Here is a 24,242-nt window from a genome sequence, read left to right on the forward strand (position 1 = left end):
TAAAAAGGTTAAAACTTTAAACAGGCCCAGTCAATCACCTTATAAAAGGAAAATCTCGAGACAGATAAATATATTTTCATGCAACAATGGATAATTAATCTTTATTTAAAGCGAAAAAATAGTGAAAAGAATATCCACGATAAAAGCACTTGAAATTGCAATAACTTTCAAGCAAATAAATTCCGTAAAAAAATTTAAAAAAAAAAATACTTATTAAAGCTTATAAATGAGAATAAGACTTTCATCACGTCAAATTTCAACTCTGTAATTGCATTTCAGAGGGCAGTAAACATGGTATTTTTACAACAAGTTTAACAAATGATGATTTTTGAATGAATAATCACATCTTAATTTTTATTATTCCCTTTTACTTCTTGTACATTTTTCCTCACACCTTCGTAATTTCAAGTTTCTAAGTTTCATAATTTTTGGGGAGCAAAACAAAATATAACATAAAGCAAAAAAAAGAGAAAAATTTGCAAAAAAAGCACTTAAAATAGCAATAACTCTTGGACTTCTTTTGGATCCGCCGGAATTTTGCACCGCTGTGTAATGGACTTGCATAAGGATCATGGATTTCTCCCATGACGTCTGACAAAGATTCATAAGAAAATTTTCTACTATATGAGATTTCAAGTGGTACTTTGAACATTTTGACTCCTCTGTCTATTTAGGTGTTCTAGTACTATCACAGATCTGGAAAGAACAACATTTTTTTTGGTGGAAACATTTTGCGTCAGTCAAAATTCACCTTCTTTCCTAAATAAAATGAAATAAAAAATATTAAACTTATAGGAAGTCCTACTGTCCTCCTCTGTCATAGTGATGTAGCAAAAAAAAAAAATGGAAATTAATGCTAGCGAATCTTTTACCTGAAGTTAAATAACCCTGCCGTTTAGAACGCTAACCACGTTCGAAGTTCGAGAATAAAGTCAATAACTTCACGAGCATTCAAGAGCCACTTTAACTAAAGTGGCCTTTAAAGCGAAAGATTCGCGTATGCGAATTTGGAAATGCAAACGAAAACCTGTTTGTTGCTGTAGTTCATTTACGTCGCACTAGAGCTTCACAATGGGCTATTGGCGACGGTCTGGGAAACATCCCTGGGGATGATCCGATGACATGCCATCACAATTTAGAACCTCTGCAGAGGGGATCAAAATTGTGCACCCCCGCTTCGGTAGCCCAACGACCTGCACGCGAAGTCGAGCATTTTACGGTTGGACAGTTTAACGAGGACCAATACCACACACCCTCGGTCCCTACGCAGACTGATCCGAGTGGTCACCCATCCACACACTGACCGTAGCCAGTGATGCTTGACTTCGGTGATCTGCTGGTCGGTGATCAGTCCACTGCGAGTGGACCTGTTTGGTAAAATGCATTTATCGAAGAAAAACACGGCATCAAGTTCTCAGTTGCATCTCTGAATTTGCATGAACGATTTTCTTTTTTCACATTCGGTTTTTTTCGAGCGATTTTTTTCACATACGTGAATCGCTTTGACGTACAGTCCGCAAAAAAAAAAGATATCACCCTGAATAACTTTCGTTCTAATGATCGGATTTTCACGAACTAAGTGTTAATCTTAATGGTTCTTGGGGGTGACCTCAAATATGCTAATTAATTAGTGCTAACTATTAATTAAGTTACGAAATCAGACACAAAAACGTACTTTCTCTGAATAAAGATATATTTTTTCTTACATATTTCAATTTTTAACCTTCAAAATATAGGGGGTAGCAGCAATCTGGGAAATATGGTCCCCATAGTTTGGTCAGGAGAGCGATCCAAAGTTCGTACCACTTAATGTTAATTTCACTTTTTACGTTTTTAGTCATATTTTAAAAACTAATAAAGCAATTCGAAGAAAATTTCACCCAGTCATAAAACTCATTTACCCAAAGATAATTTCATGAAAAAAATAATTTTTAATAACTGTTAATTATTTTTTATTATTTAATTAAATAAAGAATGAAAAATTTTTGAATTACAAGGTATGAATTTTTTTATACCATATTAATCTACATATTTTTCAATTGAAAAATCTAAAGTTTCAACTGTTTTTATTTATTAGAAGCTGAGAAAAATTAAAATTAATTATTTTTAAAAAAATAATTTGGCGACAATGAAGAAATGATTAAATGGGGCGATTAATATTAAAATGTGATAAACTTGCGAGGAACTTGACTTCGCGCGCTTAGCATAAAATTTCATTCATATTTTTTTCGCTAATAATCGTTTGCTTATCTTTTCATTTTTATTTTTTTAAGCTATAAAATACGATGTTTCTTTTTTAGTCGTCTAAAATTATATTTGCAATTTAGTAAAGAAATTTGAATAAAACATTTTATTGAATATAATACATTTTATTCAGAGAATGTGGAGTTTTATAAAAGCATGCTTCTGATAGAATATGATTATACAACAGATTGTGCTTCTTTAATGTGATTATTTTTTAGTTTTTAGTTTTTTTTTCTCAATAACTGATAAAATTTCAATAATATACATACGAATGAATAAATTTGGAATAAAATATTCATCAATTTCTTGAATATATATTTCATAAATATTAATAAAAATGCGTAGTCAACATTTTTAAGCATCTCTCACAACATCGCAAATTTCTCAAATTCTTATAGGGTAAACTAACCAGTGATGGAATACTTAAGCTTAGCTTGTCTTTAAAAAAAATCATAAAAATTTCAAAATTTGTAATTTTAGCTAAATGACGTATTTGTTATTAAATGCATGTCGACATATTTGTTAATAAATGCAAATTATGTAAAAAAATTAGATAACTTACATAATATTGTTTTAAGCTTTTGGTGGCTTAAATAATAAGTAGTAAGATAACCAAGTGAAGGAACAGTTCTTAAATTGAATAAACACTAAATTTTCCAGTGAATGAACACTTAATTTTGAGAATGTTTGATGCTCGTTAGGAATCCTTAGGCCACACAGATATCTGTCGCCCTGTAGATGCCTGAATTAACGGATGTTAACACAGGCGGACATATATATATATATATATATATATATATATATATATATATATATATATATATATATATATATATATATATATATATATATATATATATATATATATATATATATATATATATATATATATATATATATATAAGAAAACAGAAATAATCATAGTAGCAGTATTTGGTGGTAAATGCAGCTTATCGTAATTGAAGAATATGCTGTGCGACATTTTATGGTGAATTTGCGAACGTAAGTTTCAGAATGTATCGAAACATGTGGATGCTATTTGCTAATCATCTTTATCCAAAGAAAACCATGTAACGTAAATATCTAGCAAAATGAAGCAATTTTTTAAACGATGAATCATACAATATGCAACATATTATTTCAATATCCTATTCTTAGACATAAAATATTTCAATGTTTTTAAAATGTCACTAAACATTCAGCAATTCATTGAGTTATAGAAAAAAGAAATATCGTAAATTATAGAAAACCTTGTGAATGTGCATTAGAATTACTATACAATCTACATTTTATTTTTCAAGCACTTTTTTTTCCTTCAAACTTTCATGCCTAGAAGACTCGATTAAAGCTGTAAAAATCATTATCCCTAAAATTTTGTATATAGCTAATTTTGTATATAGCTTAAATTTTGTATAAGTTATGTTAATTTGATTTTAGTATGAAATCCTCAAATAAACATAGCAAAAATAGCATAATCTAAATAATATCAGATAAAAAGTTCATGTATTTAAATTCTAAAAACTTATAAATCGATTCAAATTTTCTTTTCAAAGGAGAATAAAATAATTTTTTTTTTTTTTTTTTTTGCTTTTTGAACATAAATGAACTTAAAAATTGTCTATTGCCTAGAAACTTCGAGATGTTTTCTATTAACTATTAATTAAACCTCTCAGAGCAATCACAAAACATTATTTCAATTTTTTTACAGTCAGAAATTGGTTGCCTAGCAACCTAGTAAAATTAAGCGTTTCTCTTTTGAATCAGTCAATGGGTTATCTTAAAATATTTATTTGCGCAGGCGACTTTTTTTGGCGGTTTTCTGGACTATCGCCAAATATATAAACCTTTATTGCAACCCAATTTACGACCCAATTGTTTTAAAATTTTGTCTACCCCCCCTAATTCAAGTGTCTAGATTCCAAATATGTAAAAAAAAATATATGTTTATTCAGAGAAAGTACGTTTTTGTGTCTGATTTCGTAACTTAATTAATAGTTAGCACTAATTAATTAGCATATTTGAGGTCACCCCCAGAAACCATTAAGATTGACACTTAGTTCGTGAAAATCGGATCATTAGAACGAAAGTTATTCAGGGTGATATCTTTTTTTTTTTGCGGACTGTACTACACAAATAACATGCAAAGAGAATTTTACATATACTTTTATTGAAAATATTAAGTTTAACAGAAAGAGGCACTTGAATACGTTTCAAAATACAATTTTTAAGCAAACATAAACCTCCCTAAGCGTTTTATGTCAACAATAATATCGGTATTTAACAAATCAATTGGAATTGCTAACTTTTTTTATAAATAAAAAAAAAATCCTGAAGTTGAGAGTAAATTCATACAGTAGAATGACTTGAAATAAATTCTATGTTCTTAATAATTTTAGTCACTTGATTTTTTTCTTACAGATATTGTGTAAATATTTTGGCGTAGCTATGGATTTATTTGAAGATTTACCAGAACCTGGTAAGTTACAAACTAATTCTTAAATTATTTTATTATAACTGAATATTTTTTTATAAATGTTATTGCTTACATTTTTTTAAATATAGGCTCTCAAAAAGCTTCTATTTTAAGTCCCGAAACTCATTCTTGGGGTAATGCTAGCATTGATATATTTTCCGATTTACCTGATCCTTCTACACAAACTCGTGGTGTCAAAAGAAAAATTGAAGATGAAAATGGAAAAAACATTTGTGAAATATTGAATGGTAAGTCCAAGTATTTATCATCATTAATTTTATGGTGAGTTTAGAAAAACTATGCTCATAAATGTTAAATGGTCAGTTGCACATTTGCCCATGCTTTATAAATTTTTTATGGGTACTTTTAGCAAAAAAATGGTCTTTATCTCGAAGCAGACTTAAGTAAAATAAAAATTTGCTTGCGAACACAAAATCTCAATTGAAAAACTTTCTTCACGCATTGATTGAATCAGGGATGAGAGTTTTCCGCTTTTTAGCAGATTTCCGCTTTTTTCACTTTTATCTCTTGAATTTCAGCTTTTTTTTTAATCAAAAATTCAGATTTTCTAAAAATTTCACTTTTTTTATAAGTATTCCGCTTCACCGATTTTCAAAGGGAAACAGAAAATTCAAACTACATAGCTACCAATCCTTTCTCATTTTTACTTATTTTAGCTATTTTCTCCCCTTTTACACGTAGCAGATAAGATTTTCTGAATTTTTTACCCGCCCTCCAGATAGATCCGATTTTCGTAGTCATAACGACGCTGCTTCTAACAAGCCTTTTAGAGGTCTCAAGCCTGGAATCTGCTAATATCTCGATTCTTATTCACACGATTTTAATATCAAACATAGCTTTTCATATTTGCGTGTTGCGATTCTTATTCACGCGATTTGAATATTGTACGTTGCGATTCTTATTTACGAGATTTAAAAATCCGATAGTAGATAATAGATGAAAAATCCGTAGCGATTCGTATTCACGCAAGTTTAAAATTCAATGTCTTGATTTGCTCATGTGGTTTATAATATCAAACATTGATTTTCGTATTTATGCGTGATTTTAAAATAAGGCATTGGGATCGCATTCACGCACTCTAAAAATTATGCATCATAATTCTTATTTATGCAATCTAAAAATTACGCATCATGATTCGTATTTACGCGATCTAAAAATTATGAATCGTGATTTGTATTTACGCGTTTTAAAAACTCGATATCCCAGTTTGTATTTTCTCATTTTCAAAATCGTATATCTAGTTACATATTCATGTGATTTCAAAATCCATAATTGTTATTCATATTCACGCAATTTTAAGATCAACTATCACGATTCTTGTAAGAAGTAATTTTTTTAAAATTAGTTACTATTAAGGTGACTGTTTTTCTGATGACGATTATTAGTATATGTAAGTGTTACAACATCAGAGAAACTGGAAGGGAATATATTCAAAACTTACATTCTGTGCTTGCAAAGAAGAAAAAATAGGATTTGTCACAAGATGTTTGAAGATGGACTAACGACTAAATATAGCAAACATAAAAGATATAGCAAACAAAAGCAATCGCTTAAAAAGGGGTTTAATTAAATTTTGTTTTGTTTTGGAAAAAGAGTTAATTAACTCATCTTCAAAATTTTATTTATAATCGCTGTTATTTATGCTATAAAATGCAAAATTCTTATCAAATAAAAACAATTATCTAAACAGTTGCTGATTGTTGTGTAATTTTTCAAACTAAAATAGCAATTTTTGTATGTTAAGGAGTTACTATATATTTCTACTTCGCTTATATGTTTCAGAGGGCTCTAGTTAGATTAGACTATAATATGAACATAATGATTCGGTCCATTGTTAAAGTTTTTTTTTCCCAAAATAATTTAAAAAGTAATATTACTGATATATTTGCTATAAATCACATAACAGTATTTATTAAAAGAAATGAAATATTAATGTATATTCTCAGTAGTTTTAATTTGCTAAACCAGGTAGTTTTTCAAGTAATAATTGTTTCGTATGTGAACTAAGGAAAAATATAATTTCCAGCCTTATTTTTTCAATTGGTAATTTTTATTTTCACTAAATGTTAAGTATCAATATAATCATTTATATGATAATAGATTAGTACACAATTGTATGTCAAAACATTATTTATTACCTTAAACTGTCTGGAATTTATTATTAAAGGGTTGCGCTTGCGTGTAATTTACTATCGTGGAAATTCAGCTTTTTTGCCTTTTGGCTAATCTCATCCCTGTTGAATAAACTCTTGTAACTAGTTTCAACCCTTTCGTCACCACCTCATTTTGACGCAATTCGTTTGAAAATCACAATTTTTTTTAGAAATGTTTAATTTTTATAGAACTTTATGTTGATTCATACCACAGGAATGAGTTAGGTAAAAAAACTGAAAATAGATATCTAAAAAATGTTTACGTGCCAAAAGCAGTTTTTAGATAATTGAAAAAAAATACCTTGAATTTGAACAAAAAGAAAGTTACGTAGGAAGCATTTATCCACAAAATGTTATGAACGTTTTAATAAACGTATCTAAGTAGGATTTAACTTATTTGTTTCAATTGTGCGAGTATGAATCTCAAAGGGGGATTTTTAAATCACGCAAATGCAAATCTCGACATTTAATTGAAACTCGAAACAATCGCGTGAATATGAATTCGAAATTTAATTTAAAAAATCTTATGAATACAAATTTGAATGTTTGATTTTAAAATCGTAAATATGAATCTCGATGTTTAATTTTGAGAACATATTAATAAAAATCTCGGTATTTCATTTTCAAAATCACATGAATAGGAATTCCGGTGTATAATTTTTAGGTTGCGATGCGAATTATAACAGTGGCTTTTAAACTGTGTGAATATGGAGCGCAATATTTGAAATAAAATTGGGAAAGTACAAAACATGATGCGCAATCTTAAATCACATAAATAGGAATCCCAATGTGTGATTTTATATTATTCAAATGTAATTTTATATTGCCTTTGCATTGGTTGGAAAAGGAGTAAAAAGGAATTTCCTTTTCTGCAGAATTCAAAAATGACTAATTTTCTTTTATAGTAATAGTAAAAAATTTGGAAAAAAAATTTTTGCAAGATTTTTAACTAGTCAAATAAAGCTGAGATAGTTTTCAATTTTACTTGTCATAACAGTGTAAGAATATTAAAATGTAAACAAGCCTGCATTTTTATTTCAGTGTTAATTTATTTTTGATGAAAAGCAGTTATTTAATTTAATTTTAAACTTCAGTTGAGTTTCTCAGAGGCCACCGCCTAATTGTTGCATAAGATACCTTTTCTTCAAACTGTGTAAACTAAATCTTCAAACTTTGTACATGAGCCGTAATAAAAAATTAGTTGTTTTGAAATAAGCATGTTGGGGAAAGACATGTATGTTTTGTATTACTAAATATTTCTGATGATAATAATAATGCTTCTTTGTTAATAGTAATTAACTTTACAGATTCATTGTTCCTTTTTTTATTTATGGTAAAATACAAATTCATCACCCTTCAAATATTGGCGTGAATCACTAAAATGCTGAATGGGCAGTATAAATAGTTTCAAGGATGTAGAGAGAAAAAGAAAGCCAATTACAGTTGAAAATACTAAGATGTTATTGAATTGTTTTATGATTAAGAATTTATGAAACAAAGTTAGCTTATCATTATTTTTTATCCTCCGTGATAATCATGTTTACTTTCATTAAAAATTAATTTATAACAGTCACTGTGCAATAGGAAACAAAACACAAAAACAGCCTTGTTTTATAATTCTTACTTGAAATCAGCTTAAACTCTACTGGCATTAAAAATCTCAGCCTGGTAATTTTTTTATTTGTAAGAATTTTATTTAAAATCTGTTCCCACTTAATATTCATATCTGCTTTGGCTCTTCTGTTTTGTCTTTTTGGGAAAGTGAAGAAGATTATCCTGTATCTATAAATAAATAAAAATCAAAATGTTCTAAAAAAGTACTGCTAGTTTATTTTTTATTATTAAATTAAATTGGAAACTAATTATCTTCTGTATTTCTTTCACTCTATGAATTCTGTTTATTGAGATTTTGTTTTTTATTAAGATTTTCTTCTTCGTAGACTACCCACAAAGCATATAAAAAAAAAAAAATTTATTCTTTTTATTTTTATAGTACATTTATTTACAGATATTAATTCCTGGTGTATGCAATAATATTCATTCAATACTCATTATTCAATAATCATTTAGGAAGAAAATATGCCTGACCTTGTAAAAGTTTCCTTTGCGCATGTATTTTTTAGACTAGCATACTGAGCTAGGCATGTGAAAATTGCATTGTTTTATAATTCTTACATATTTGGGATTTTTCAAGCCCTAGTATATTGCTAGCTAAAATTTCATAAAGCTCACTATTAACATTTAATTTTGATTTTCTTCATATAATAAATGTTTTCAATGACAATTGCTTAAAATCAAAAATATATTGTTTCTTGGTGCACAATTTAAAGTAATTCAGAGTAGAGTAAGTTAATATTCTGGCTTTTACAACCATGTCAAGGTAAGATGTTGAGAAGTATAAAAAATCTGCAACAGGAAGTTGAAACTTGTGTTTCAAAACTATTTTGCAAAAAAAAGTTTAAATTACTTAAGTTGGATTGGAATTTTCATGAATCTTACATTATATCTCAATTAATTGTAACAATTAGTTTTTATTTATTGTTTCAAATTTTTGTGTGTTTAATCATTTGATCAATTCTCTTTTATTTATATTAAGCTTTAATGTTATTTATTATTGATTTCTTAATTTCAATGTTTATTATAGTTACATATTTTCAAATAATAGTCGGCTAGATTTTAAAGCATGAATTTCTTTTCTATTTCAGAAGAAAAATTGTATGATATCCAAGGTTTTTCTGCAGAAAAGAAAGGTGAAAGAGAAGAAATGCAAGACTTCCACATATTAATTGATGATTATCATAAATTTATTTCAGATCTTCATCCATCTATGTAAGAGGAATTCTCTGATTTAAGTATCTTCCTTTTTTTTCTATTATACTGCCATTTATTATGTAACAGCTGTGTTTTATCTATATTTAAAACAATGATCTTTATATTAACTCATCATTCATTTTTTATTTAAAATAGTTTTCTTTTGCGTTTATGATATTTTTTATATTTTATTAAAATTGAATTCACCCTGTCTTTTTTTATTATTATTTGTTTTTCAAATTTTTTAAATAATCACTATGCAACTAATGATGTTATTGAACAATTGTTTTTTTTTATGTATCTATGAGTTATACACATTACCAATCATGCATTTAACACAATGATGCAACATTAATTTTTCAACAAAGTATCCAATGTAAAACTATAATACTTGCATTATATGTCACATTTCCAAAAATTCTTTGACTGCAAATATTCTTTTGAAATTTTCCATGTTATTTTTTATTTATTTTATTATTTTTTGCACCCCAATTTTTTATGTTGCATTACACAGCATGATACTTATCAACTTTACTCTCAAGTCACACATGTCAGCTTTTGGCAGGATTCCACCTAGTTTTGTTCATCTTTTTTTTAACCGTGCGCTGTGATGATTTTCCATTTGGTTTTCAAAACTCTGATTTTTTAAAAATTTTTAACAAACAAAGCTTTATTGGGAACAAAAACAAACACATAAATACAAAGAATATATATTTGAAAATCCTGTCCAGGCGACAAAGAAAGTTAATGCAATAAATTTAAAATAGAAGTAAAAAAATAAAAATTACATGAAACTATATAAAAAAATAACAAAGGTAACATAAGAAATTCATTTGGATTGGCCCAAGACTGGTATAAAAAATCAGATGCTTCCTTTAAAGAGAAAAATAGAGATCTAAATCGTCAATGTTCATCACAAATTGAAATAAAGCACACTTAAAAGAAGAATATATTTGGATATTTTGCAACTGAAATGGTAATTTATTATATAATTTAGGTGCTAAGTAAAAAAACTGTTTTTGGGAAATTTCTTTTGCAAAGTGGGGAATCTCATATATTTCAGTTGGTCTCCTTTCAGACACATTAGTTTTTAATTTGCATATTAATTTATTGTTGTGTAAATAAAGTAAAATATGAAAAAATACATTATGGCAAAATGGTAGTAGATTAATTCTTGTATTGGTAGTAGTTATACCTGAATTATTTATATTTAGAGAATTAATAAACTTGAAGCATTTATTCTGAACTGAGATTAAAGGAAGTAAATTAGTTTTATATTCACCGCCATATATTATTGCACCATAATTAATTAAAGAATAAAACCAGGAGTAATAGAGTGCTTTCAGAAAATTAAAATGAATTTTATTCTTAAAGAGATAAAATTTAACTAGAACAAAACGCAATTTTTTAACTAAATTGTTAATATGTTTTTACTAAGCATTTACAATATTAAATTACTCATACACTCTCAATTTACAATAAATTTACATCATTTCATGGATCGCTTTTTTAGCACCTAAAGCTATGTTTTTCCCCATGATTTTCAAGTACCTAATTTTCAATATAATTATATTCTAACCCATGAATTTAAAGCCACATATTACAGTGATCACTTTTTGCCATGATAGTTTCATGCACACTTGCAATGTTTTTTCAAAATTATTCTATCATAATTTATATTTTTATCAGTCTCTTGATTTTACAAGATTGAATAATCAGTTTTTAGTGAACAATTTATTCAATCTTTATTGTCAATTTATGATAAAAGTAGAGCACATTTACAGATCTTGAGTGCGTTTTCTTGAAGTTTTTTCCGTGTAGTATATGATATGCTATATATCACATGCTAAACACTATAATCAGAAACCTTGACTCTTATGAAAAAGTTTCTTTACTGTTTTTATTTATTTGCATTTCAAATGATTTTCTAATAAATATTTACTAATTGTATTTCACTAGATTAATTTATTTCGTATTACTTTCATAAAAAATTTTTATGATTTCTATGATAATCCATAAAAACTTTTATTAAATGCGTGCACATAAATCTTATTGAAAACAATATTGAAAGATTAATTATCAGAGTACATATTTACTCCACTCTAAAAATAGTTTTTCTCAATTGTAAATATCAAATTGAAATTAATTAGTATTGAGATAAAATTTTATTTTTTAAAAACATATTACATTTTCATGGTACATTTATCTTATATAAATAGAATTTTTGAATTAATTTTTACATCCTATTTAAAACTTAAAATATTATAAGAAAATTAGAATGTGATAAGTTATAAAAATATTTTTTCAAATGTATTAAAATAATACAATACATTGCACATACTGACATTGTATTTTTAAATTTACTTTTATATATTAAAAATTTAAATTATTTTTTTGTTTCTTAACATATTAAGCAAACTTAGTGCAACTATTTGCATTGTATCTGTGAGTTTAAATTTTGATTTGTAGCAAAATTTATCTAAATAGCATAGTGTTACATGTATTTGTTTACTTGTTTCCAGATCCAGGCTTTCATATTATGCAGTATTTGATGGACATGGAGGAGCTAGAGCATCCAAGTTTGCTGCCAATCAACTTCATACGCATCTGGCACAAAAATTTCCCAAGGGTATCCACAGTGTTCCAGTCTGAATTTATTTAACCATTTTGCTTCATTAGATTTAAGGTCAGTCATTTTAGACCGTTGCACCGAATTCTTTGTTAGAGGGGGGATCTCTTTAAATTGGAAGTATTCTACGCCCAAGTTTCGAACAATCCTGTCAATAGGTATGCTGCCGTACAATGAAGTTGCATAAATGTATTTTACTTTCATAAAATATTAACTTTTCTGAAATTTTTCAGTTCACGCTTTCAATGAAAAACTAACAACCTTTCTATAAGTTCCTGTTGTATGTGAAAGAATATTTTTAAATTTATCATATTTTGCCTCGGTGATAAGATTTTTTTCCCCCTTAAATTTGGGACTCATATGTTAAATGAGAATATGATTTGGGACCAAGTATTGTATGGTTAAAATATTTTCTTATTAAGAAAGTTGAAATTAAATAAAAGTAAAGCTTTTTTTGTATCATATTTTATTTTTAAAATTAGTGTTTATAGCCTACTGAAGAACTGGTGTATATATTCATTATTTGTTTTAGTAATATGAAAAGCAAAGACTAAAATTTTATTTTGAAAATTATAAGTCTTTCTTTTCTTTATTTTAAAAACAGTATTCAATACATTTTTATTCTAGTACTACCTTTTGCTAGGTTCCAATTGTAAAATAAAACTTGTTTAAAATTCGTTTTTCTTTCTGAAATTCATTTGATATTAATAATTTGTTGTAGCTGTTCAAAAAGTTATCTGTTTATATTGTCAAATTACATTTATACATCTTTGAAGATATCAAAAGCTTCTTTTTATTTCATTTTTAAACTATGTTCTAATTGCATTAATAGAATTTTAAGTGCACTTTTTCTCTGTATCTTAAAATAACCATTTGTAATAAATAATGTACCAATTTAGGGATAATTATTTCTTTTATTAAAATCTATGTAAACTCAATATTATGGGTAGTACCCCATTTATGAAGTTAATTTGTCTACTTGTGCAAATATTAATAATTATTATTTGGAAAATAGCATTTGGGGGTCTTTATTTTGTAACAAAGTAATGCTGAATATTTTTTTTATTTATTCTCTATAATAGCCTTTCATATGAACATTTTTTACGTAAAACTGTTTTATGAAATTTTTCCATTTTTCTTAAGTCCTGTGCATAGTATTATTAACACAAGGAAAATCAACCGTTGTAAAAATCTTTCTGAGAGTCATATCAGTATTAAAATTAAGATTTCTATTAATATTGCTTTAATAAAATAAATTTCTAAGAAACTTTTACCTGCGAGAATAATCTTTCACTATATGTACAAGAATAATTACAGATACATGATGATAATGATATATGAGAATAATAATTACTGAAGAATACTGATATAAGAATAATTATGAGGCAGCTGTTTTTGTGAGGCCATTTATTAAGTTGTTTTCCCCAGTTTCGAAATGTTATTGAAATTCCTTACAAAAATGTGTGATTCTCTCAGCATCCTGAGTGGGAAAAAATTCTTAATGTAGTAGTGAATATTTTTGAAGCTATTTAATCTTTTCTTTCTTAATCTGCATGAATAACTTGAACATTAAATCTTTATGAATTAGATTACATTACTAGAAATTTAATTAGAAAAAAATATTTTTTTATTCGGTATTAAATTATTATTTTGTGAACTTAAAAGACAGTTGTTAATTAATGCATCTATTTAATATATGTGGTAATAACTAAGAATATTGATATCTTAAAAAAGGTGTACTTGTTAAGTTTGATTTCTAAGTTTTTTAAGTACTACATTATTTTGTTTGCTTCCTTAATCCTTTTATTCATAATTCCTTCCTCATTTTGCAGGCCCTTCTGTAAACATTGAAAAAGATATTAAAAGAACTTTGACAGATGTTTTCAAAAAAACTGATGAGGAATTCTTGAAACAAGCTTCAAAATCTAAACCATCTTGGAAAGATGGAACTACTGCCATTGTAGTGCTTGTCATCCAAAACATTTTATACATTACCAATCTTGGGGACAGTAAGGTAATTTATATCTAAAGTATTTATTATTTTCTTTAAATGAACTTAAATAAATCTTTCTCAGGCAAATATAACTTGTATGTAAAATACATATATGATGGGAAAAAAAAACACTATTTGAATTCATATTCTTTTGATTAACTTTTATTTTAGGCTATACTTTGCCGTTATAGCAACAAAGCTGGTAAACATGTTTGTGTTCCTTTAAGCACTGATCATTCTCCAACTGATTACAAAGAAAGGATGCGTATTCAAAAGGCTGGTGGATCAGTACGGTAATATTCAATTATTAATGATATTAAGCGTCTTATGTATCTTATTGATCAAAGTTGTTACAAATAAAACAAAAACTGATTGCAATGTTATAAATTAAATATGCTCTTTATTAAGATAATGGATGATAGATTTAATGATGGTTTTGGAATTATATTGGATGTCACTTCACAATAATAATGTATATTGAAATAGAACAAAATTGTATTTGGATATTTTGTCGGTCATTGAATGAAAGACAAACGTTATCGATTTCAAAGTAAATAACAAACAAATTAAGGCCGGAAATAGAATCTAGAATAATTAAAGTAAGAGTAATATGATCATTTGCTAAAAGGGTAGTACAAACCCGACGTGAAGTAGCAATAATCCAATAAATTCAATAATTACACTATGTGAGGTTAATATTAACTAGATTGGTATCATCAAATTTGGAATAAAGTGGGCACTAAAAGTTATCAAAATTATAGATTTAAGATATAAGACAATAACTTTCCATATCCAAATAGAAGCATAGCATTTAGGATCGTGATGGAATGTTTCCAATCAAAAATGAATCTGTGCTCACAAAACAAAATCTGTTCTCACCGCGTACCGGAGAGATATTGAAGAAAAGGAATAGATCAAAATAAAGACACTTTCAATTCAGCACAATTTCCTTTAATTTTTTTATGTATATATTCCTTTATTTCTCACATTTTTGGGAACAAAACATTTTTTTAGGACCTAAACACACACAAGACAGGTATTAAAACATAAAGTCAGGAAGCATTTTAACAGATGCCTATAATATTTCAAGAAATGGGTGGCAGAAGAGTAGTTTTGAAATTTTATAAAGGTTTTTCATTCAAACGTATACATTATAAAAAATACAAAAGGGTAAATTTAAAAGGTGATAAGCAGATAAATACGAAAGGAACACTTAATTGGAAAGAATTTTAAATATTAAAGAAACATTCAAGGGTATTAAGAGGTAGATATAAAGGACATTGAAATTGATGAAAAAGTAAAGGTTTTGAGAATTTGTATTAATGTTAAAGCCAAAAGATAAGGTTGTAAAAATAATTTTAAGGAAAATAATAAATAAAGAATTCCATCAATATGGACCAGAGTCTGCATCTCGGAAAGAAAGGGTAGGAAGTAGTACACTCCTTGGTGCATGGAAAGCTAGAGAGTGTGTCATAATATTCAGAAAAATTTGACAGAAATCCAGACAAGCAATAACTAATTAAAGTTCAAGAAGCAGATGATTAAGATTTTTTAAGTAATTCCCCCCCCCCTAAAAAAATTTAAATAGAGGAGTAATTGTAACATTAGACTAAGTGCAACCGTGACAAAAGTCTCCTTCAAAATATAAATTAAAAATACTTTTGTCTATATTATTATTTTTAATTATACCGTTTTACAAGGTAAAAGTTCAGCTTTTTCTAATTTCATAACATTTAGAACTTTATTTTTTTAAATATCTGGAATGCTGATCTCACATAGATTTTCTTTTGGTAAGGAAACAATTTTTTAAAGTTAAAATTAGATCTATTTAGTGAAGTTATTTTAACAGGAAACAAATCACTATTTGAAATGTTTCTAATTGTGCTGAAATTCAACAAATATTTTAATTTGCTATTTTATTTGTAAAATGTATTAATATCCTATACAGTCGTCTGGTGCCAGAATTCGCAGAACTTATCCTCCAAACTTTTGGAAAAATGTATTGCTGATACAGACAAGACAACAATATTGATAAATAATTTTACTCTATAGTAATTTTTAGGCTAATCATTTTTTTTAAACGCTTGTGTTAGGTTAATATACATAAATGTATTCTCTAATGTGTATGTACACTATTCTCAATAAATTCAGGAGTACAAATTCAACAAAAATTAGAATTTTCATTAGTAATGTTAAATCTGTCTACTATATGCATCTGAGACATGGTACTGCAATAAAAATAACATGGAAAAGCTGTTAGCATTATTAACAACTGTTTAAGAAGAATCTTATATATCAGATGGTTTAATAAAACTTGTAATGCAGAAATCTGTAAATAAATAAAACAGAAATGAATTAATCTGGAAATTAAAAACATAAATGGAATGGTCATGTTGTACATAAACTTAAAAATAATCCTACATAAACCTTTAAAAGCATTTTAATGTAAAATTTTAAACTTCAGCTCAAGTGAAATAGAGCACATATCATTAAAATGCATTTTGAAAAACAATGAATGCTAGTGCACTGACTCAAAACTCATGTTTAAATTACTATATGCATTTTTTATTCAATTATGATTTTTACAAGTATATTAATTAGGCTGATCTTTCTTAGAAAAAAACAGTGCTATTACATTTATTTGTTTACTTAAGAAGATTAGAAGTTAATTAGAATTTTTAATTAGCAAAGTCTTTTATAAAATCTTTTTTTATTATTTAAGAGATGGCAGAGTAATGGGAGTTATAGAAGTGTCAAGATCTATTGGAGATGGTCAGTATAAAGCTCTTGGATTGTGCTCTGTACCTGATGTTAAACGCTGTCAGCTTACTGATGATGACTTGTTTATTCTTCTTGCATGTGATGGATTGTGGAAGGTTTTCTCATCTGAAGAAGTTATCAACATAGTCTTAAGTTGTAAAAAAGTAATATGCTCTCATTATTATAAATATTTCAAATCTATTATATTTATGGCATAATATACCAGTTGTATTTGGAAAAAGAAATAATCAAATTACCTTTTCTTATATATATATAATACTTTTTTATATTAACACAAATTTTATTGCAAATTATATAAAATTTTGTTGCAAATTTTTTATTTGCAAAAATTAGTTGTTTATTACATTATACAATGATTGGTTATTTAAAAGATATATGATTCTTACTATCAAAATTGGAAATCTTATACAACAAGCAGTTTTGTGACTATAAGTGGTCAAACACACAGAGCAAAAACTACTGTAGGGAGCAAAATTTTTTAATGACATCAATTAATAATTTGTACATTTAGTCATCTTTCATGAAGAGCAATTAATAATGGACTGGAAAGTTTTTCATTTAACAAACACCAGACAAGAATTTGAAAACTGTCTAACTAGACTAGAATTGTCTAACATAAATTTTTTAAATTAAGGCAAGTATTAAATAATGAATATACTATCTCTTAATGAATATATAACCTCTAATGAGTTTAGAGTATATTTCTTATGAATGAATATATAGTTTCTTATTCCATCAAGGGGCTAGGAAGTTTCCCTTTTCCTGGAAATGCTTTATACCTAGAATTGATTTAGATTGTTCAAATTTTTAAACATTCCATATGTTTTAACAACTTTTTTATTAAAATATTAATTAAAATTTCATTAATGAGATTAATTTAAATGATATTTTCAACAGCAAAGAATATACTCAGATTTAATAGTATAATAATATTAGTTGTAATATAGGATATTGAAAAGAATCCTATTAACATCATTAGTTGAAACTTTCAATTTCATTCTTATCACTAAATAAGCTTATTATCATTGAGTGACTCATGGCGGTAAAATTGTTTTTAATGAAATCATTGTTCTTAGTTGGCATTAAATTAAAAAAATCACTTTGGTTCTAAGTTTATTTTTTTTTTTCAATTTTACATATTAGTTGAAAGAATTATTTTTACTTAAGGCTGAAGTTGACAATTATCTTAAAATTTAATGATATACAAATTAATTAACTACATCCCATCTAAAATAAGCTAATTAAGTATTAGCTTACGGCTAACCATATCATTAAATTCAAAACATAATATCATTAAATTCATGTTTTCCTCCCATTTTAACACATCTCCTTTAAACTTGATGTCAAAATCTTTAAAAATATGAAATATATCATAATCATTGAAATTATGATGATGTAATAAAAATTGTGATTTAGTTATTATAGTTTTAAAATTTAATTTTATGGAAATACCTTTGCACATTTTAGAAATAATACTGAAACTATTCTAAATGACATGCTTTATTAATTAGATTATTGTCTTATTTTACTCACTTACTAATGTTACACACCAAATAACCGAACTTAGTTTCACTTTATGAAAGTTAAATTATATGCTATTTTATAATAATTAATGCTTGACATTAAACTAAGGAATCAATTGATTTTTTATGTGTTTCAGTTATCTAGCAAACTCATTGCAACTTACATTTTGTCTTTTGCAGGAACGTTCAGAAAATAAAAACGAAATATGTTATGAGAGTGCTTGCAATAAATTGGTCAATGAAGCTATCCGTAAATATAGTGGAGATAATGTTACAGTTGTCATTTTATCTGTCAAAAAGAACTGAAATTACTAAACGAAGTATTTAAGCAATCACTAATAAACATTTCAGTTTCATCCAAGTTACAGAAGCAAAATATTTCTGGTTCAAATTCTTCATAATGTAGTAAATATCAAGTAGTTTTTGTAAATTTTTATAGTTTATGAGAAAAATATATATTCATTCACAGATTTTTCCTGTCATGGTAAAATTTTGATTTTGACTGAATGTTTTGTCCTGTTTTTAGATTATAAGATGATAATAAATCGTTAAACTATTTATTATTTATTTATCCAATAAATAGTTCTACTATTACAAGTGTGGAAAAGGAATATTGAAAATTAACTGCAGTTTTTGTTTTTAGATAATTTCTTTTCTCTTTCTTTTCACAATTTTTGTGTAAAATGTAAACCTTATCAACTGCATTTTTGATTAAATAATGAAGATGTGATAGCGACGCTTGTTAACTAGGCTTTTTTTTAAAAAAATTTAAAATAGTAAATTTATAAAAATTAAATTTAAAACTTAGAAAATACTAATAAATAGATAATTGATGATTTTTGTCCACAAAAAGGGCAGTTAGCTATTTTAACTAGTTCTGCCATGCAATAATGTGCATTGATAATAGCAATAATGTTTTAAATTCGAGATAGATTTTTATACGTTTGATATTTTTGTATGATAAACTGCACACACTACAATTTTTTCAAAAATCAATTTTTTTTATCAGTTATCAGAAATTCTATTTTTATTGATTGCATGAGCGAGGGAAAGAGAATAGTTGTCAAGCTGCTTTCTACAAAATGTATTGTGCAGCAAGCACAATATATTGTGCAAAAAACATAATGCACAGCAATGTAGGTAACTCATTTTAGATGCCAGTTTTTATTTTTACAATTGACTCTTTGAAAAGAAAATATCTAAATAAATAAAAAGAAGTTAATGAATGCTTAATAATGGACATAGTTTAACAAAAGTAAGATTTAAAGCAATACATAGTTTAGCCAAAAATAAAATAATAATATAATATAAATAAAATAATTAATAAAATAAATATAAATCACATAAATAAAAATATTTAATTAATAATTTTAATGAAAAGAAAGTTTTTGAAGAAAAAGTAAACTTTTCTTCAAAGTTTCTAATTTTTATTGTTTTTCCTTTGTTTTTAGCTTAAAAACATATTCTACATTACTTAGTGTATGGTATGTTAGGTGTATTACTTAGGTTTTCTTTTACTGCAGTCCATTATTTTGAGAATAACTCATTTGCATAGATTATTGTTATGTAGTACATGCTCAACATTTTATTTACATGAATGATGAACACTGAACTGATAATTCAGAGTTCTGATACAGAGCTACTTGCACATAAAGATGTGCAATATAAACCCATATGTTAAATATAAGAACCAATTCATTGGAATTTTCCTCCATGTAAGATGACATGGGGAAACTAATGAGTAATATTGTTTTGTGTTATTTTTCTATTTAATATGTTTGCCTAATTTTGTAAGATAGTTTACAACTTTGTAATTGAACATTATCCTAAAAATTTTGATGACTACTCTTCAAAATATGTAGCTCATATAATATTTAAGATTTCTAAGTATATGCTATATATAGACAATCCATATTTTGTAAATTTAATTTAAATTTATTATATAGCATCCCTAATAATAGAAAATAGTGCTTAGTAATGTGTAATTGCATGTAAAAATACATTGTTCAGAAATTAATGACATATTTGAATAAATTCATGGCATAAATTTGCTGATTATCATTTAAAATTTTTGATAACATAAAATTTTTGCTTACCAACTAAATTTAAAATGTAAATTACCTTTTTTTAAATTAATTTTTCTTAATCTCTATTATAACAACAGAATCCTTAACAATTTCATTATAAGAATAAATGTATAATTAAAAAATATTATTTTCTAAGCATATATATTATTCATCTTATGTATATAAATCTAATAGCAATCCATTGTAAGCCATTACTTAAAAAAAATTGGAGTTTCTCAATCATGCCCTAATTTTTCAATTAAATAACGTAATGCCAGTTGCATTTTTAGAAAAATCAACAAGACTGCTTTAATGTGTCAGAATTGTTGCCAGTTATTACAAACAGTGAAAATAGTTAAAAAAATTATTGAAAAGTCCCATTCCTCATTCCTTATTTTTTTTATTTTTTATTTGCAAACTTTTACCCTTACTTTCCGTAACTTATTCAATTTGTGGACAAACTCCTATTTTTTATGTAATGATAAACTTTACTTTGTTATAGAATTAAAAGTAATATTTCCTATACTTTTATAAATTCTATTACTCTTTGTGCTAATAACTTATATTGGAACTTAGTTTTAAAAAAATGTATTTTAATTATAGTAAATTAAATAATACAATTTGCATTTTAATATTGCCTCAGAAAGTAGAAGCTTATCATCAGTAGTATAGAAATCTATGAAATATTAGCTTTGTTTCTATGGAAAAACTTAGCTTCATTTTGAAAACTTTTATACATAAATGTTATATTATCAAAAAACAGAAAAATAATGTCTAAGTCTAAAACAATAATCATTTTATTGGTTACAGTAATTTAAAACGTAATGAGAAAAAAAAATTATGCTGACTAATGATAAATTTTTTTTCTTGCGCTTATTTGATATATTGTTTGAGGACATTGAAACTATGAGTCATTATAAAGCTTTTAAATGTCATTTATGTTTTCCTTCTTTTTCTTTTAATTTCATTCACTGTAATTAATTCATTTAATTTCTTTGGCATTATTCATTGTGTTTCCTTTGTGTAGCTTAGCTATGCTAAATCTTGAGTTATAAAATCAGTTTTACTTTATTTTATGCAAGCATATGCGTAATATTTTACTTAGTTTCAGCATTCAATAGAAAAAAATTGAATTGAAATCTTATATTCGTGGAAAATATTACATGCGTATTTGTAGGTTATTGATTGTTTTGTAGTCAGAGTTGTATGAAATGTAATAAAAAGTATTAGTTTTATATATTTATGTTTTAAATATTTTTTTAGGTGTAGAATAGATGGTAAATCAATGAATACCATTGTAAACACTGAAAATTATTCCAATTTTTATTCTGATAATATTTGGAGTTTTTTTTTCAATTAAATGCTTCTTTAAATTTAAAATGCTCTCTATTTCTCGGTGATTTGAACATATGGATCATTGTGTTTTACTACATTTTTCACTTTGTAGAATATTTTATCTGCTACAATTTTTTTTTTATATATACTATAAGATGTTTTTTTTTCTTATGTCTAGCCATATAAAATCACCTTTTGAACTAAACATACCATAATAGATAAATTTTGTTATATCCTACTTGTTTCACATATTGCAAATACATGTACATTGTATCATTACATACATATACATTGGATTAGCAGAACTGCTTACCAGTAGGCAATTGAAATATTACATATATCTAAACTTTCTGTGAGGAAATTCATATTTTATTTATAGCTATGTTAGGCTTTAGATAGATTGTAAATTTAGCAAAATAATATAATACTTTTTTTTTACATGACATTATACAATCATGGCGCACACAAACAATACTTTCATGGTACCTCATTTCCCATTGTCTTGTTTTGTTTTTTTTAATTTATTCTTTATAAATTCTGAGTTCATAATGAATAATAAACACAGAATTTGCTTCAGGTTAAACAAAAAATAACTATATTTTACTAGTTAATATTTTAAATGAGGAAATAAATACTAAATGCCTCGTCAGATAATTTTAAAAACAAATATACACAATTTCAAATCAAGTTAATTGTGTTAAATATTTTGTGCTTCAAATAAATTTAAAAAGAATAGGAGCAAGATTTAGTAAAAGAAATTGCAACTGCCTTCTTTTGAGTGCATTATAAAATATAACAAAGTATGTCAAAGAAAGAGAACTATAATGATGGTGACAGAACATGAATTTAGCTTACTGAAGTAAAATATGCTGTTTAAAATTTATTTAAAGGCGTATTTAGTTTTTTTAATGCATATTTCACTTAATTTTATAAGAGAAAAATATGTAAGAAAAATAGGTAAAAAAAATTTAAATATAAAAAATACAATAGTGTCAGGTGTAAATTTCAGGTATTATTCATTTATGAAAGAATTATTTTATATTTACAAAATTTAAATAAATTATACCAGGGAACCTTAGGATCTTGCTTTAAGCAGAAAAACTCATTTTTCTAGCTCTAATTTTAGTTACTCAGAACAAATAATTATGCATTTTAGTATCGGACATAAAATATTTGTCCAACACCAAAATTAGAATTCTTGTAGAAATTAAAATGCGCAATGTAGAAATTAAAATGCTATGTACTTATGCAACAGGACCAGTTTTTATATAATGCACATTACTGATTATTTACTTCACTTCTCAATATTTATATGAATTTATAAAAAAAATCAGGATTTTTTTAATAGTCACTTAATGCGACTAAAAATTTCAGATATTGGTATTCAGATACTAATTAGAAAATAAATTTATCAAGTTAAAAGTTAATATTTCAAAATCTTCAACTTTTTACCTTTAAAAAATAACACCTTGTTTGCTAAAAAAAATATTTACTTTAAATTTTTCATCATTTGGTTGACCGTACCATGGAACTGCTCATTCATTGTTTTAAAGAGACTTGACAAAAAAAAATTTTAAGTTAAAATGTTTTTTTTTTTTTTTTAACTTCTATGCGATATTTGATTAATAATTGTGAATATTTATAGCATGCAAGTATATATGTATATGCATAATTTTGTTTTTTTATGGAGTATAATTGAATGGGGTTTGATACATTTAAAAAAAATTTTTTTTACCGATTTCACTCTTCATGCTCCAATGTTTCTTTTCTTCAATATTTCTTGATTAACTATGCAAGCTACTTGGGGGAAGAACACTTTGTCAAAGCAAAATGTTTGTGTTCCAAAATAAAATTATACATAGTTATTGTCTGTAAATAACGCTTTCAAATCAATTAAGTGATGTCACTTTTGTACCCATGGTGTCATGTAACTATTGTCTTAGTTATTGAATAAAATACTTTTATTCTAATGATTATATATTAATTTTCTTTTATTCTAATGATTGTATAAAAAATTTCAATAGCCTAACCAAACTAGTTAGATGGAACATTGTTAAACTTATATTCCCATACATGCTGCATTATTTTTGCCATGTCACCATTCAATATTTTCACCATCTGACTCCAAAAATATAGAAACATTATCCTTAAATTTATACTCTTGAAAAAACGTTAAAAACTAGATACTAATGTTTGATTTTTAAAACCCTAAA

The 24,242-nt window shown here is 26.0% G+C and overlaps 1 protein-coding gene across 2 annotated transcripts; it reads left to right on the forward strand.

Moving 5' to 3' along the window:
- Nucleotides 1-4,493: 4,493 nt before the first annotated feature.
- Nucleotides 4,494-24,002, forward strand: LOC107455559 (integrin-linked kinase-associated serine/threonine phosphatase 2C). Of its 2 annotated transcripts, none has more exons than XM_016073174.3 (9): nucleotides 4,494-4,517; nucleotides 4,663-4,720; nucleotides 4,807-4,965; nucleotides 9,597-9,720; nucleotides 12,225-12,331; nucleotides 14,164-14,345; nucleotides 14,496-14,617; nucleotides 17,047-17,248; nucleotides 18,809-24,002. In XM_016073174.3, exons 1-9 carry the CDS (start codon nucleotides 4,500-4,502, stop codon nucleotides 18,932-18,934), a joined length of 1,098 nt encoding a protein of 365 aa, XP_015928660.3. In that variant the 5' UTR covers nucleotides 4,494-4,499; the 3' UTR covers nucleotides 18,935-24,002. The 2 variants fall into 2 exon arrangements, with proteins under 2 accessions (XP_015928660.3, XP_087020270.1); XM_087164144.1 differs by lacking the exon at nucleotides 4,494-4,517 and adding an exon at nucleotides 4,566-4,584.
- The last annotated feature ends 240 nt before the right edge of the window (nucleotides 24,003-24,242 follow it).

Source organism: Parasteatoda tepidariorum, chromosome 5 (assembly GCF_982258835.1).
Source record: "Parasteatoda tepidariorum strain Cologne lab strain chromosome 5, Ptep-v5.0, whole genome shotgun sequence".
NCBI classification, from domain to species: Eukaryota; Metazoa; Arthropoda; class Arachnida; order Araneae; family Theridiidae; genus Parasteatoda; species Parasteatoda tepidariorum.

Excerpts from the sequence above, each read along its gene's own strand:
- LOC107455559 (XM_016073174.3), top strand. Across the intron at positions 4,966-9,596 it reads CATTTGTGAAATATTGAATG|AAGAAAAATTGTATGATATC; the intron begins GTAAGTCCAAGT and ends TTTCTATTTCAG. Across the intron at positions 12,332-14,163 it reads GGCACAAAAATTTCCCAAGG|GCCCTTCTGTAAACATTGAA; the intron begins GTATCCACAGTG and ends CTCATTTTGCAG.